Raw genomic sequence first — 15,000 nt, 5'->3', positions numbered from 1 at the left:
GGACGCAGACTGATGGGGGACACCCTCGGGAAGGCCGAGGCTCTGATCGTCGCGGCCTTCGCCGACCCCCCTGTCAACGCTGAGGTGGTACGCCCGGCCCAGTCCTTGCCGGTCCAGACCGCCACCCGGGTATCGGTGGGCACCCATACTGACCCTACGGGCCCTGACGGGGCTCCTGGGGTGGTACGGGCTAGCAGCCCTCCGGCTCGGGTCGTCGCCCGGGTCTCGGTGGCTACCAGCACCGACGCCGTGGCTCCAGATTGGTCTCCTGAGGTGGATCGGGAAGCAATCCCTCCAGCACGGGTTGCCCCGATCTTCCTTCCTCGTCGACCGGAACCACCCAAGGAGCAGAGGGTGACACAGCCCCGGGCCACGGACAGCGGGCCTGCCCAGGACACCCTCGGCGAGGCTCCGCCCACCCAGCTTATTCCTGCATCTCGCAGGAGGCTTCCTCTGGGATCACCTGCAAGACAAGACACACAGGAGACCCCCACTCAGACCGAGGACGACGATGACTCACCACGTGGGTCCACAAGCTCCGGGGCGGATCAAACCCAGGACACCCCCACCCATACAGAGGACGACGATGACTCACCAGGGGGACCCACGGCCTCCTCGCCTCTCCTGATCGACTTTCGGGATGAAGAACAGGAGCGGGGGCTTTCTTCGGTGATGTCCCCTCGTTACTCTTCCGCGACCCCCGACTGGTCCCCTCTCCAGCCTGAGACGGCAGATGAGACGGCACCACAGGGTGAATTTTCACCACGGGGGCCCACACTTTCCGGGGCTCCTATGGTGGACTATGAGGACTCACCCTTGCAGCGGACGCCTCCTCAGGAGACGCCCCCTCAGGAGATGCTTCCTCAGGAGTCCCCCGATTGGGCACATTTGTTCCCTGGGGCACTAAAAAGGAAGCCACACAAGAGGCCTTCCGTCCCAGATACTCCACAACACCTGTCTATTCCAGAATGTGTCGAGTTGGTAGAGGATACGGCTAGTGCCTCCCCCCGTAGACCCACTAGACACATGGTCTCGAGTAGGAGGATGATGGATTGGAAGTTGTCGGCCAACAAGAAATTCTTGGTGATCGGCGACTCCAATCTGTCCCACCTACCACCTTTTTACGTCGACGACCTTCAGATCGACAGTTACCCGGGCGCTAGTTTTAGACACGCGGAGGCCATCCTACGCAAGACTATAATTGCTGCACCGGTTGAAGTGTTGGTTCTAGCATTTGGGATCAACCATCGTGAGCAGAAAGTTAAGGAGACCGCTATTAAGCAGCTCCAAGGGGCACTCAGGATGGGCGCGGCCACCTTCCCACGGGCCCGAGTGCTAATCCCCCTGATTAATTATTCGGCTTCTTTGCCCGTTGAGCAGAAAAATAATCTCGGGCTGCTGAATGGTTTCATCAGGAACAATTATGCTCACATCCCGGCCCTCGACAGCCGGGACTTTGAGACCCAACCCGACCTGGTCCACTGGACGCGGGACACGGCCAAGTTGATGCTCAAGCACTGGCTTGACTTTTTAAACTTGGCATCCCCATAATCCCGATCGCTCGGGGGGGTAATAAGAACGTGATAAATTTGGCCCATAATTTCACGCCAACCCCCTTACAAATCTCCCTCCTTAACAAGGGCCTCAACTTCATTCCCTCCACTAATCTCAGTAGCGACTGGCATCATCAACTTCAATTTGATCTCCAGCGCTACCACAGACGTGTTAAACTTGAGGTGTACTATGAGAAACAAGATTCTCTCGGACCCACACCGTTCACAGCCCGTTCCGGCTGGGAGCCCTCACCTGGACTTATGCCTCCGGAATTCCAGGCTATGGTCCGGTCCGACGGGCTCTCCATGTTCGGTTCGGGTTGCGCACCTGCGGTCGCTCCCAATTTGACACGCGGAGAAGTCGAGGCCCTTCATAGTCTAAAAACAAACAAACACATTGTGATCAAACCAGCCGACAAGGGGAGTGCTGTTGTCATTTTTGACAGATCGCAATACATATGGGAGGGTTCTCGGCAGTTGAGTGACATGACGTATTATAAACCACTGCCGGAACCTATTTATCCGCAAACTATTCCCATGGTAGAAAAGATTCTGGATAATCTTCTACTTAAAAAATTTATCAATTTCAAACAACATAGGTATCTCATGGGGGAGCCGGATCCTCGCCCCCGCAGGTTCTACATGCTCCCTAAAATTCACAAGGAGCCAGACAAGTGGAGCAAGCCCCACGAGATCCCTCCGGGGCGACCCATTGTGTCTGACTGCGGCAGCGAGACGTACAGAACGGCGGCGTTCATCGATCATTATCTGACGCCGCTTTCCGTTCTGCACGACAGCTACCTCAGGGATACCTATGATTTTATTGATAAAATTAAGAATGTTTGCATTCCCCCAGATGCCATTTTGTTTACCATCGACATTGACAGCCTGTATACAAACATTGATATCAATGAGGGGATGCAGGCTGTCAAAAATGTCTTCTACAGGTACCGCGACGTTAGCAGGCCCGAAAAGGAGCTCTTACAGCTCCTCGACATTAATTTGAGGAGAAACGACTTTGAGTTTGACGGTCGTTTCTACCTCCAAATTAAGGGCACTGCTATGGGCAAGAAATTTGCACCGGCGTATGCCAACATTTTCATGGCAGAGTGGGAGACCTCTGCCTTGGCCGCCTGCCCAAAACGTCCTCTCCACTACTTCCGGTACCTGGATGACATCTGGGGTGTCTGGACCCATTCCAGTGAGGAGTTCAGCGTGTTCTTAAACACGCTGAACACTCACAATAAAAATATCACCATCAAGTCGACCACGAGCAACACATCGGTCGACTTTTTGGATACCACGACATTCAAGGGTCCCGACTTTGCCGACACGCAACACTTGGACATCAGGGTGTTCTTCAAGGAGACCGACACCCACGCGCTCCTTTTCAAAAGCAGCTTCCACCCCAAGCATACCTTCGCGGGGTTGGTGAAATCCCAATTGTTGAGGTTTCATCGTGTCTGCACCAGAAGGGAGGACTTCCTGACGGCCTCGAGGACCCTCTTTTCTGCCCTGAAGGGGAGGGGCTATTCCAGGTCCTTCCTCCGACGGCAGTTGAGGGTCTTCTTGGACCCGAAGGGGCCTCCCCCTGGGACCGACATGATCCCCCTCATCACCACCTACTCTCCCTCGGCCGTGCGGGTCGCCAGGAAGGTCAAAGACCACTTCCGGACCTTTGTGGAGAGTAGCGGGAGGCTGCCGGGGCGCTACGTGGTGCCGGCCTACCGCAAGAACCCCAACTTGAATGATCTGTTGGTCAGGGCCAGGGTCAGCTCATTGAGAGACCCGCCCTCCACTAGGAGGGACACCCTTGTCCGCCACTCACCATGGTTGGTGAACCCCCACAACCGCAAGGTTTTCCAGCCGTTGTGCCGTGGCGGCCGACACACCCGAAACTGTGTGTACGTGATTCGGTGCCAACGATGTGGCGATATGTACGTGGGCGAGACGGGCAATACCTTAGCTAGGAGATTCGCCCAACACAAGTACAACATCGTTAGGCATAAAAATACCAACACTCACCTGGTGCAGCATTTTCTCCGACACGGGTGGTCTTCCGTCCGGGCGACTGTCGTAGAGACGGATCCCAAATGGAGCCTCGCCCAACGCCACCGGGCGGAGCTCCTTTGGATCTCCAAATTGGGCACCAGACATCCAGGGGGCCTAAATGAGGTATGAGTGTGAGCCCGTTGGATTGTGACGGACAGTGCACATTCCCGTTTTTTCCCTTCTTTATTTTTCCCATATCCCCCAAACCCCCCCCTCTTCCCTAACCCTAACCATTCCCTTCTCCTTACCTAAAACCTACCCCCAAACCTAACCAGCCAGTGCCTCCAATCCTCTTACGGCTCTCACTCTCCCTCGCTCGCCCTCCTGGACCTGCAAAAAATCACAATTAGGGGAGGTAATAGGGAATATATGCCTAACACCTAACCATAACCCTAATCCTAAAACCTAACCCTAACCCTAACCCTAACCCTAACCTCGGGTACGGTACATATACGTACATTCAGAACATTCACTAAGGGGAGGTGACTGGGAATATCCTCTCCCAACTCTCTGTTTAATACTGAAGCCCTAGGTCACACATCCAGGGTACTTTCTGTATTATTTCCATTGAATGTACTAGTGTTTGTCAATTATTATTATATATATATATTTATTATAATATATTATATAATTCATATCATATTACAGATTATTATATCATATATCATATACCAATAACAATGTTTACCATTTCATGTTATTGTTTTAGCAGATAGGATTTTGCACTAGCATCCTGGGGCTTCAGAGGGTCACTGTTGTCTTCTTTTTACACTTGTGTTGGGGTCAAGACTTCTATTTTGAAGGCCAACTTGTGTTTCACGTGGACCCCACCCCTTCATTTAAATGTTTTATTGCTATTAACACCTTTCTCCTGCAATACCTGTTTTCACTGCAAGGATAAAAGGTTGATTTTAGCCTACCTGCCGTGCTAACCTGCTAACTCTCTACAAACGAGTCAGGCCTGATGAAGGTATCTTACCGAAACGTTGCCATCTGACTCGTTTCATGTAAATATACATTTTCTTCTTTTTTCAGAATTTTTATACACATTGTAGTATTTTTCTTGTATTTGTTTACTTGCCGTGTCCAGTTGGCCTGGTCGCGGCGCGACGCTTTCGTTCCACTAGTCGCTATTTTCTGTAAATAAACAGCCTATTTTTGATACTACATGTGCTATTTTTACTCACGAGATATTCCGGTGGCTCATTAGCGCGAGATACAGCATATTTTTGAACAAAAAAGCATATCTCACCGTTTTTGCAGCCAGCCATGAACCGGAAGTGATTATCTTGACCTCGGCGGAAGTCCCGCCTCTGAGCATTCCGTTCTCTCTTTTTCACAAAGGAAACGGATAAAGACAATTTATTTTTATAAAGCGAACAAACCTTTTTTTCGCCAACCAGTTTTTTACATCATCCACACCAGCGACATATTAAAATAATTTTGCAATATGTCGGATGGGTTCGAGCACGACTGGCTTCCGGTCAGGTCGGGGCGAAGAAGGCGACGTCAGGCTGCGCCTTCAGAGTGGCTCGCCCAGGATGATGAACGTTATCATTATGACCAAGAGGATAATTTTTCTCAGTGGTATGAGCAGCGGCCCCAGAGGTCTTATGCGGATGTAGCACGGGGACGGCAGGATTCCTATCCGCGTCGCCCCTACCCGCAGACACGCCGCCATTTTAATGATCTACACCCAGAGGAGCGCCGCAGCGCCCCTCAGTGGAATTATAGGAGAAACACACGCCAAAATAGGAATTTTGTGCCTTCAAGACAGCACTCTCAGGAGTACTTTAGGCCACAATATTCACCTCAAAGACGTCCCCGCTATCCTCCTCCCCCCAGGGGGACACGGAGGAAACGCCGGGATGCTTCCAGGAGGAATGGGCGCTCCCGTAATACTAGTAGAGACATGGACTCTAGGCCTCCCAGACATTATTCTCAGGACTATTTTTTACCTGAACATTGGCCTCAAAGACGTCCCCGCAATCCTCCCCGTCCCAAGAAGACACGCAAGAAGCGTCAGGACGCTTCTCGGAGGACTGCACCCCCTGACAACTCCACAACGTCCATGGAGGGGAATTTAAAAGCTCAGTGTTTTTATAATATCATTAAAATAACACACCACCTGAATAATGTGACAAAAGACACTCACCCCCAGTCCATAATAAAAATGGAAGAGACGCTTGCCACCATGATCAAACCAGCGGTCTCTAACCCTAACGTTGAGGCGATGATCAGGTGCAATGCCAAGACTTGGGCAATAATGACTGTCGATGTTTTAAGAGACCATTATAAAAAGACTCTACAAGTAGAATTGGACAAGATAACCAGTTTTATTGATGAGGTCTGGAGACCCGCTTTTCAGCTGGCCTCTACATGGGCCAAGAAACATCTGGGACGCAGACTGATGGGGGACACCCTCGGGAAGGCCGAGGCTCTGATCGTCGCGGCCTTCGCCGACCCCCCTGTCAACGCTGAGGTGGTACGCCCGGCCCAGTCCTTGCCGGTCCAGACCGCCACCCGGGTATCGGTGGGCACCCATACTGACCCTACGGGCCCTGACGGGGCTCCTGGGGTGGTACGGGCTAGCAGCCCTCCGGCTCGGGTCGTCGCCCGGGTCTCGGTGGCTACCAGCACCGACGCCGTGGCTCCAGATTGGTCTCCTGAGGTGGATCGGGAAGCAATCCCTCCAGCACGGGTTGCCCCGATCTTCCTTCCTCGTCGACCGGAACCACCCAAGGAGCAGAGGGTGACACAGCCCCGGGCCACGGACAGCGGGCCTGCCCAGGACACCCTCGGCGAGGCTCCGCCCACCCAGCTTATTCCTGCATCTCGCAGGAGGCTTCCTCTGGGATCACCTGCAAGACAAGACACACAGGAGACCCCCACTCAGACCGAGGACGACGATGACTCACCACGTGGGTCCACAAGCTCCGGGGCGGATCAAACCCAGGACACCCCCACCCATACAGAGGACGACGATGACTCACCAGGGGGACCCACGGCCTCCTCGCCTCTCCTGATCGACTTTCGGGATGAAGAACAGGAGCGGGGGCTTTCTTCGGTGATGTCCCCTCGTTACTCTTCCGCGACCCCCGACTGGTCCCCTCTCCAGCCTGAGACGGCAGATGAGACGGCACCACAGGGTGAATTTTCACCACGGGGGCCCACACTTTCCGGGGCTCCTATGGTGGACTATGAGGACTCACCCTTGCAGCGGACGCCTCCTCAGGAGACGCCCCCTCAGGAGATGCTTCCTCAGGAGTCCCCCGATTGGGCACATTTGTTCCCTGGGGCACTAAAAAGGAAGCCACACAAGAGGCCTTCCGTCCCAGATACTCCACAACACCTGTCTATTCCAGAATGTGTCGAGTTGGTAGAGGATACGGCTAGTGCCTCCCCCCGTAGACCCACTAGACACATGGTCTCGAGTAGGAGGATGATGGATTGGAAGTTGTCGGCCAACAAGAAATTCTTGGTGATCGGCGACTCCAATCTGTCCCACCTACCACCTTTTTACGTCGACGACCTTCAGATCGACAGTTACCCGGGCGCTAGTTTTAGACACGCGGAGGCCATCCTACGCAAGACTATAATTGCTGCACCGGTTGAAGTGTTGGTTCTAGCATTTGGGATCAACCATCGTGAGCAGAAAGTTAAGGAGACCGCTATTAAGCAGCTCCAAGGGGCACTCAGGATGGGCGCGGCCACCTTCCCACGGGCCCGAGTGCTAATCCCCCTGATTAATTATTCGGCTTCTTTGCCCGTTGAGCAGAAAAATAATCTCGGGCTGCTGAATGGTTTCATCAGGAACAATTATGCTCACATCCCGGCCCTCGACAGCCGGGACTTTGAGACCCAACCCGACCTGGTCCACTGGACGCGGGACACGGCCAAGTTGATGCTCAAGCACTGGCTTGACTTTTTAAACTTGGCATCCCCATAATCCCGATCGCTCGGGGGGGTAATAAGAACGTGATAAATTTGGCCCATAATTTCACGCCAACCCCCTTACAAATCTCCCTCCTTAACAAGGGCCTCAACTTCATTCCCTCCACTAATCTCAGTAGCGACTGGCATCATCAACTTCAATTTGATCTCCAGCGCTACCACAGACGTGTTAAACTTGAGGTGTACTATGAGAAACAAGATTCTCTCGGACCCACACCGTTCACAGCCCGTTCCGGCTGGGAGCCCTCACCTGGACTTATGCCTCCGGAATTCCAGGCTATGGTCCGGTCCGACGGGCTCTCCATGTTCGGTTCGGGTTGCGCACCTGCGGTCGCTCCCAATTTGACACGCGGAGAAGTCGAGGCCCTTCATAGTCTAAAAACAAACAAACACATTGTGATCAAACCAGCCGACAAGGGGAGTGCTGTTGTCATTTTTGACAGATCGCAATACATATGGGAGGGTTCTCGGCAGTTGAGTGACATGACGTATTATAAACCACTGCCGGAACCTATTTATCCGCAAACTATTCCCATGGTAGAAAAGATTCTGGATAATCTTCTACTTAAAAAATTTATCAATTTCAAACAACATAGGTATCTCATGGGGGAGCCGGATCCTCGCCCCCGCAGGTTCTACATGCTCCCTAAAATTCACAAGGAGCCAGACAAGTGGAGCAAGCCCCACGAGATCCCTCCGGGGCGACCCATTGTGTCTGACTGCGGCAGCGAGACGTACAGAACGGCGGCGTTCATCGATCATTATCTGACGCCGCTTTCCGTTCTGCACGACAGCTACCTCAGGGATACCTATGATTTTATTGATAAAATTAAGAATGTTTGCATTCCCCCAGATGCCATTTTGTTTACCATCGACATTGACAGCCTGTATACAAACATTGATATCAATGAGGGGATGCAGGCTGTCAAAAATGTCTTCTACAGGTACCGCGACGTTAGCAGGCCCGAAAAGGAGCTCTTACAGCTCCTCGACATTAATTTGAGGAGAAACGACTTTGAGTTTGACGGTCGTTTCTACCTCCAAATTAAGGGCACTGCTATGGGCAAGAAATTTGCACCGGCGTATGCCAACATTTTCATGGCAGAGTGGGAGACCTCTGCCTTGGCCGCCTGCCCAAAACGTCCTCTCCACTACTTCCGGTACCTGGATGACATCTGGGGTGTCTGGACCCATTCCAGTGAGGAGTTCAGCGTGTTCTTAAACACGCTGAACACTCACAATAAAAATATCACCATCAAGTCGACCACGAGCAACACATCGGTCGACTTTTTGGATACCACGACATTCAAGGGTCCCGACTTTGCCGACACGCAACACTTGGACATCAGGGTGTTCTTCAAGGAGACCGACACCCACGCGCTCCTTTTCAAAAGCAGCTTCCACCCCAAGCATACCTTCGCGGGGTTGGTGAAATCCCAATTGTTGAGGTTTCATCGTGTCTGCACCAGAAGGGAGGACTTCCTGACGGCCTCGAGGACCCTCTTTTCTGCCCTGAAGGGGAGGGGCTATTCCAGGTCCTTCCTCCGACGGCAGTTGAGGGTCTTCTTGGACCCGAAGGGGCCTCCCCCTGGGACCGACATGATCCCCCTCATCACCACCTACTCTCCCTCGGCCGTGCGGGTCGCCAGGAAGGTCAAAGACCACTTCCGGACCTTTGTGGAGAGTAGCGGGAGGCTGCCGGGGCGCTACGTGGTGCCGGCCTACCGCAAGAACCCCAACTTGAATGATCTGTTGGTCAGGGCCAGGGTCAGCTCATTGAGAGACCCGCCCTCCACTAGGAGGGACACCCTTGTCCGCCACTCACCATGGTTGGTGAACCCCCACAACCGCAAGGTTTTCCAGCCGTTGTGCCGTGGCGGCCGACACACCCGAAACTGTGTGTACGTGATTCGGTGCCAACGATGTGGCGATATGTACGTGGGCGAGACGGGCAATACCTTAGCTAGGAGATTCGCCCAACACAAGTACAACATCGTTAGGCATAAAAATACCAACACTCACCTGGTGCAGCATTTTCTCCGACACGGGTGGTCTTCCGTCCGGGCGACTGTCGTAGAGACGGATCCCAAATGGAGCCTCGCCCAACGCCACCGGGCGGAGCTCCTTTGGATCTCCAAATTGGGCACCAGACATCCAGGGGGCCTAAATGAGGTATGAGTGTGAGCCCGTTGGATTGTGACGGACAGTGCACATTCCCGTTTTTTCCCTTCTTTATTTTTCCCATATCCCCCAAACCCCCCCCTCTTCCCTAACCCTAACCATTCCCTTCTCCTTACCTAAAACCTACCCCCAAACCTAACCCTAACCCTAACCCTAACCCTAACCCTAACCCTAACCCTAACCCTAACCCTAACCCTAACCCTAACCCTAACCCTAACCCTAACCCTAACCCCTAACCCTAACCCCTAACCCTAACCCTAACCCTAACCCCTAACCCTAACCCTAACCCTAACCCTAACCCTAACCCTAACCCTAACCCTAACCCTAACCCCTAACCCTAACCCTAACCCCTAACCCTAACCCTAACCCCTAACCCTAACCCTAACCCTAACCCTAACCCTAACCCTAACCCTAACCCTAACCCTAACCCTAACCCTAACCCTAACCCTAACCCTAACCCTAACCCTAACCCTAACCCTAACCCTAACCCTAACCCTAACCCTAACCCTAACCCTAACCCTAACCCTAACCCTAACCCTAACACATCATTTGAATAATGTTACAAAAGACACTCACCCCCAGTCCATAATAAAAATGGAAGAGACGCTTGCCACCATGATCAAACCAGCGGTCTCCAACCCTGACGTTGAGACGCTTATCAGGTGCAATGCCAGGACTTGGGCATTAACGACGGTTGAGGTTTTAAGAGACCATTATAAAAACACTCTACAAGTGGAATTGGACAAGATAACCAGTTTTATTGACGAGGTTTGGAGACCCGCTTTTCAGCTGGCCTCTACATGGGCCAAGAAACATCTGGGACGCAGACTGATGGGGGACACCCTCGGGAAGGCCGAGGCTCTGATCGTCGCGGCCTTCGCCGACCCCCCTGTCAACGCGGAGGTGGTACGCCCGGCCCAGTCCTTGCCGGTCCAGACCGCCACCCGGGTATCGGTGGGCACCCATACTGACCCTACGGGCCCTGACGGGGCTCCTGGGGTGGTACGGGCTAGCAGCCCTCCGGCTCGGGTCGTCGCCCGGGTCTCGGTGGCTACCAGCACCGACGCCGTGGCTCCAGATTGGTCTCCTGAGGTGGATCGGGATGCAATCCCTCCAGCACGGGTTGCCCCGATCTTCCTTCCTCGTCGACCGGAACCACCCAAGGAGCAGAGGGTGACACAGCCCCGGGCCACGGACAGCGGGCCTGCCCAGGACACCCTCGGCGAGGCTCCGCCCACCCAGCTTATTCCTGCATCTCGCAGGAGGCTTCCTCTGGGATCACCTGCAAGACAAGACACACAGGAGACCCCCACTCAGACCGAGGACGACGATGACTCACCACGTGGGTCCACAAGCTCCGGGGCGGATCAAACCCAGGACACCCCCACCCATACAGAGGACGACGATGACTCACCAGGGGGACCCACGGCCTCCTCGCCTCTCCTGATCGACTTTCGGGATGAAGAACAGGAGCGGGGGCTTTCTTCGGTGATGTCCCCTCGTTACTCTTCCGGGACCCCCGACTGGTCCCCTCTCCAGCCTGGGACGGCAGATGAGACGGCACCACAGGGTGAATTTTCACCACGGGGGCCCACACTTTCCGGGGCTCCTATGGTGGACTATGAGGACTCACCCTTGCAGCGGACGCCTCCTCAGGAGACGTCCCCTCAGGAGATGCTTCCTCAGGAGTCCCCCGATTGGGCACATTTGTTCCCTGGGGCACTAAAAAGGAAGCCACACAAGAGGCCTTCCGTCCCAGACACTCCACAACACCTGTCTATTCCAGAATGTGTCGAGTTGGTAGAGGATACGACTAGTGCCTCCCCCCGTAGACCCACTAGACACATGGTCTCGAGTAGGAGGATGATGGATTGGAAGTTGTCGGCCAACAAGAAATTCTTGGTGATCGGCGACTCCAATCTGTCCCACCTACCACCTTTTTACGTCGACGACCTTCAGATCGACAGTTACCCGGGCGCCAGTTTTAGACACGCGGAGGCCATCCTACGCAAGACCGTAATTGCTGCACCGGTTGAAGTGTTGGTTCTAGCCTTTGGGATCAACCATCGTGAGCAGAAAGTTAAGGAGACCGCTATTAAGCAGCTCCAAGGGGCACTCAGGATGGCCGTGGCTACCTTCCCACGGGCCCGAGTGCTAATCCCCCTGATTAACTATTCGGCCGCTTTGCCCGTTGAGCAGAAAGACAACCTCGGGCGGCTGAATAGTTTAATCAGGAACAATTATGCTCACATCCCGGCTCTCGACAGCCGGGACTTTGAGACCCAACCCGACCTGGTCCACTGGACTCGGGACACGGCCAAGTTGATGCTCAAGCACTGGCTTGACTTTTTAAACTTGGCATCCCCATAATCCCGATCGCTCGGGGGGGTAATAAGAACGTGATAAATTTGGCCCAAAATTTCACGCCAACCCCCTTACAAATCTCCCTCCTCAATAAGGGCCTCAACTTCATTCCTTCCACTAATCTCAGTAGCGACTGGCATCATCAACTTCAATTTGACCTCCAGCGCTACCACAGACGTGTCAAACTTGAGGTATACTATGAGAAACAAGATTCTCTCGGACCTACACCGTTCACAGCCCGTTCCGGCTGGGAGCCCTCACCTGGACTTATGCCTCCGGAATTCCAGGCTATGGTCCGGTCCGACGGGCTCTCCATGTCCGGTTCGGGTTGCGCACCTGCGGTCGCTCCCAATTTGACACGCGGAGAAGTCGAGGCCCTTCATAGTCTAAAAACAAACAAACATATTGTGATCAAACCAGCCGACAAGGGGAGTGCTGTTGTCATTTTTGACAGATCGCAATACATATGGGAGGGTTCTCGGCAGTTGAGTGACATGACGTATTATAAACCACTGCCGGAACCTATTTATCCGCAAACTATTCCCATGGTAGAAAAGATTCTGGATAATCTTCTACTTAAAAAATTTATCAATTTTAAACAACATAGGTATCTCATGGGGGAGCCGGATCCTCGCCCCCGCAGGTTCTACATGCTCCCTAAAATTCACAAGGAGCCAGACAAGTGGAGCAAGCCCCACGAGATCCCTCCGGGGCGACCCATTGTGTCTGACTGCGGCAGCGAGACGTACAGAACGGCGGCGTTCATCGATCATTATCTGACGCCGCTTTCCGTTCTGCACGACAGCTACCTCAGGGATACCTATGATTTTATTGATAAAATCAAGAAGGTCTGCATTCCCCCAGATGCCATTTTGTTCACCATCGACATTGACAGCCTGTATACAAACATTGATATAAATGAGGGGATACAGGCTGTCAAAAATGTCTTCTACAGGTACCGCGACGTTAGCAGGCCCGAAAAGGAGCTCCTGCAGCTCCTCGACATTAATTTGAGGAGAAACGACTTTGAGTTTGACGGTCGTTTCTACCTCCAAATTAAGGGCACTGCTATGGGCAAGAAATTTGCACCGGCGTATGCCAACATTTTTATGGCAGAGTGGGAGACCTCTGCCTTGGCCGCCTGCCCAAAACGTCCTCTCCACTACTTCCGGTACCTGGATGACATCTGGGGTGTCTGGACCCATTCCAGTGAGGAGTTCAGCGTGTTCTTAAACACGCTGAACACTCACAATAAAAATATCACCATCAAGTCGACCACGAGCAACACATCGGTCGACTTTTTGGACACCACGACATTCAAGGGTCCCGACTTTGCCGACACGCAACACTTGGACATCAAGGTGTTCTTCAAGGAGACCGACACCCACGCGCTCCTCTTCAAAAGCAGCTTCCACCCCAAGCATACCTTCGCGGGGTTGGTGAAATCCCAATTGTTGAGGTTCCATCGTGTCTGCACCAGAAGGGAGGACTTCCTGACGGCCTCGAGGACCCTCTTTTCTGCCCTGAAGGGGAGGGGCTATTCCAGGTCCTTCCTCCGACGGCAGTTGAGGGTCTTCTTGGACCCGAAGGGGCCTCCCCCTGGGACCGACATGATCCCTCTCATCACCACCTACTCTCCCTCGGCCGTGCGGGTCGCCAAGAAGGTCAAAGACCACTTCCGGACCTTTGCGGAGAGTAGCGGGAGGCTGCCTGGGCGCTACGTGGTGCCGGCCTACCGTAAGAACCCCAACTTGAATGATCTGTTGGTCAGGGCCAGGGTCAGCTCACTGAGAGACCCGCCCTCCACTAGGAGGGACACCCTTGTCCGCCACTCACAATGGTTGGTGAACCCCCACAACCGCAAGGTTTTCCAGCCGTTGTGCCGTGGCGGCCGACACACCCGGAACTGTGTGTACGTTATTCGGTGCCAACGATGTGGCGATATGTACGTGGGCGAGACGGGCAATACCTTAGCTAGGAGATTCGCCCAACACAAGTACAACATCGTTAGGCATAAAAATACCAACACTCACCTGGTGCAGCATTTTCTCCGACACGGGTGGTCTTCCGTCCGGGCGACTGTCGTAGAGACGGATCCCAAATGGAGCCTCGCCCAACGCCACCGGGCGGAGCTCCTTTGGATCTCCAAATTGGGCACCAGACATCCAGGGGGCCTAAATGAGGTGTGAGTGTGAGCCCGTTGGATTGTGACGGACAGTGCACATTCCCGTTTTTCCCTTCTTTATTTTTCCCATACCCCCCACCCCCCCTCTTCCCTAACCCTAACCATTCCCTTCTCCTTACCTAAAACCTACCCCCAAACCTAACCCTAACCCTAACCCTAACCCTAACCCTAACCCTAACCCTAACCCTAACCCTAACCCTAACCCTAACCCTAACCCCTAACCCCTAACCCTAACCCTAACCCTAACCCTAACCCTAACCCTAACCCCTAACCCTAACCCTAACCCTAACCCTAACCCTAACCCTAACCCTAACCCTAACCCTAACCCTAACCCTAACCCTAACCCTAACCCTAACCCTAACCCTAACCCTAACCCTAACCCTAACCCTAACCCTAACCCTAACCCTAACCCTAACCCTAACCCTAACCCTAACCCTAACCCTAACCCTAACCCTAACCCTAACCCTAACCCTAACCCTAACCCTAACCCTAACCCTAACCCTAACCCTAACCCTAACCCTAACCCTAACCCTAACCCTAACCCTAACCCTAACCCTAACCCTAACCCTAACCCTAACCCTAACCCTAACCCTAACCCTAACCCTAACCCTAACCCTAACCCTAACCCTAACCCTAACCCTAACCCTAACCCTAACCCTAACCCTAACCCTAACCCTAACCCTAACCCTAACCCTAACCCTAACCCTAACC

At 53.5% G+C, this 15,000-nt stretch overlaps 1 protein-coding gene across 3 annotated transcripts in view; it reads right to left on the bottom strand.

The window, feature by feature from the left end:
* LOC133624394 (uncharacterized) overlaps window positions 1–15,000 on the bottom strand; it is a 51,093-nt gene that overhangs the window by 34,166 nt on the left and 1,927 nt on the right. For all 3 annotated transcript variants that reach the window (XM_072916457.1, XM_072916455.1, XM_072916456.1), the window contains exons 2-4: window positions 14,138–14,278; window positions 9,582–9,722; window positions 3,579–3,719 (exon numbers count right to left, since the gene is read on the bottom strand). In XM_072916457.1, the coding sequence (XP_072772558.1) occupies window positions 3,579–3,719; window positions 9,582–9,722; window positions 14,138–14,278 (423 nt within the window). The remainder of the gene's footprint in view (window positions 1–3,578; window positions 3,720–9,581; window positions 9,723–14,137; window positions 14,279–15,000) is intronic.

Source organism: Nerophis lumbriciformis, linkage group LG27 (assembly GCF_033978685.3).
Source record: "Nerophis lumbriciformis linkage group LG27, RoL_Nlum_v2.1, whole genome shotgun sequence".
Lineage (NCBI taxonomy): Eukaryota > Metazoa > Chordata > Actinopteri > Syngnathiformes > Syngnathidae > Nerophis > Nerophis lumbriciformis.
This window is presented reverse-complemented; position numbering and strand designations above follow the sequence as displayed.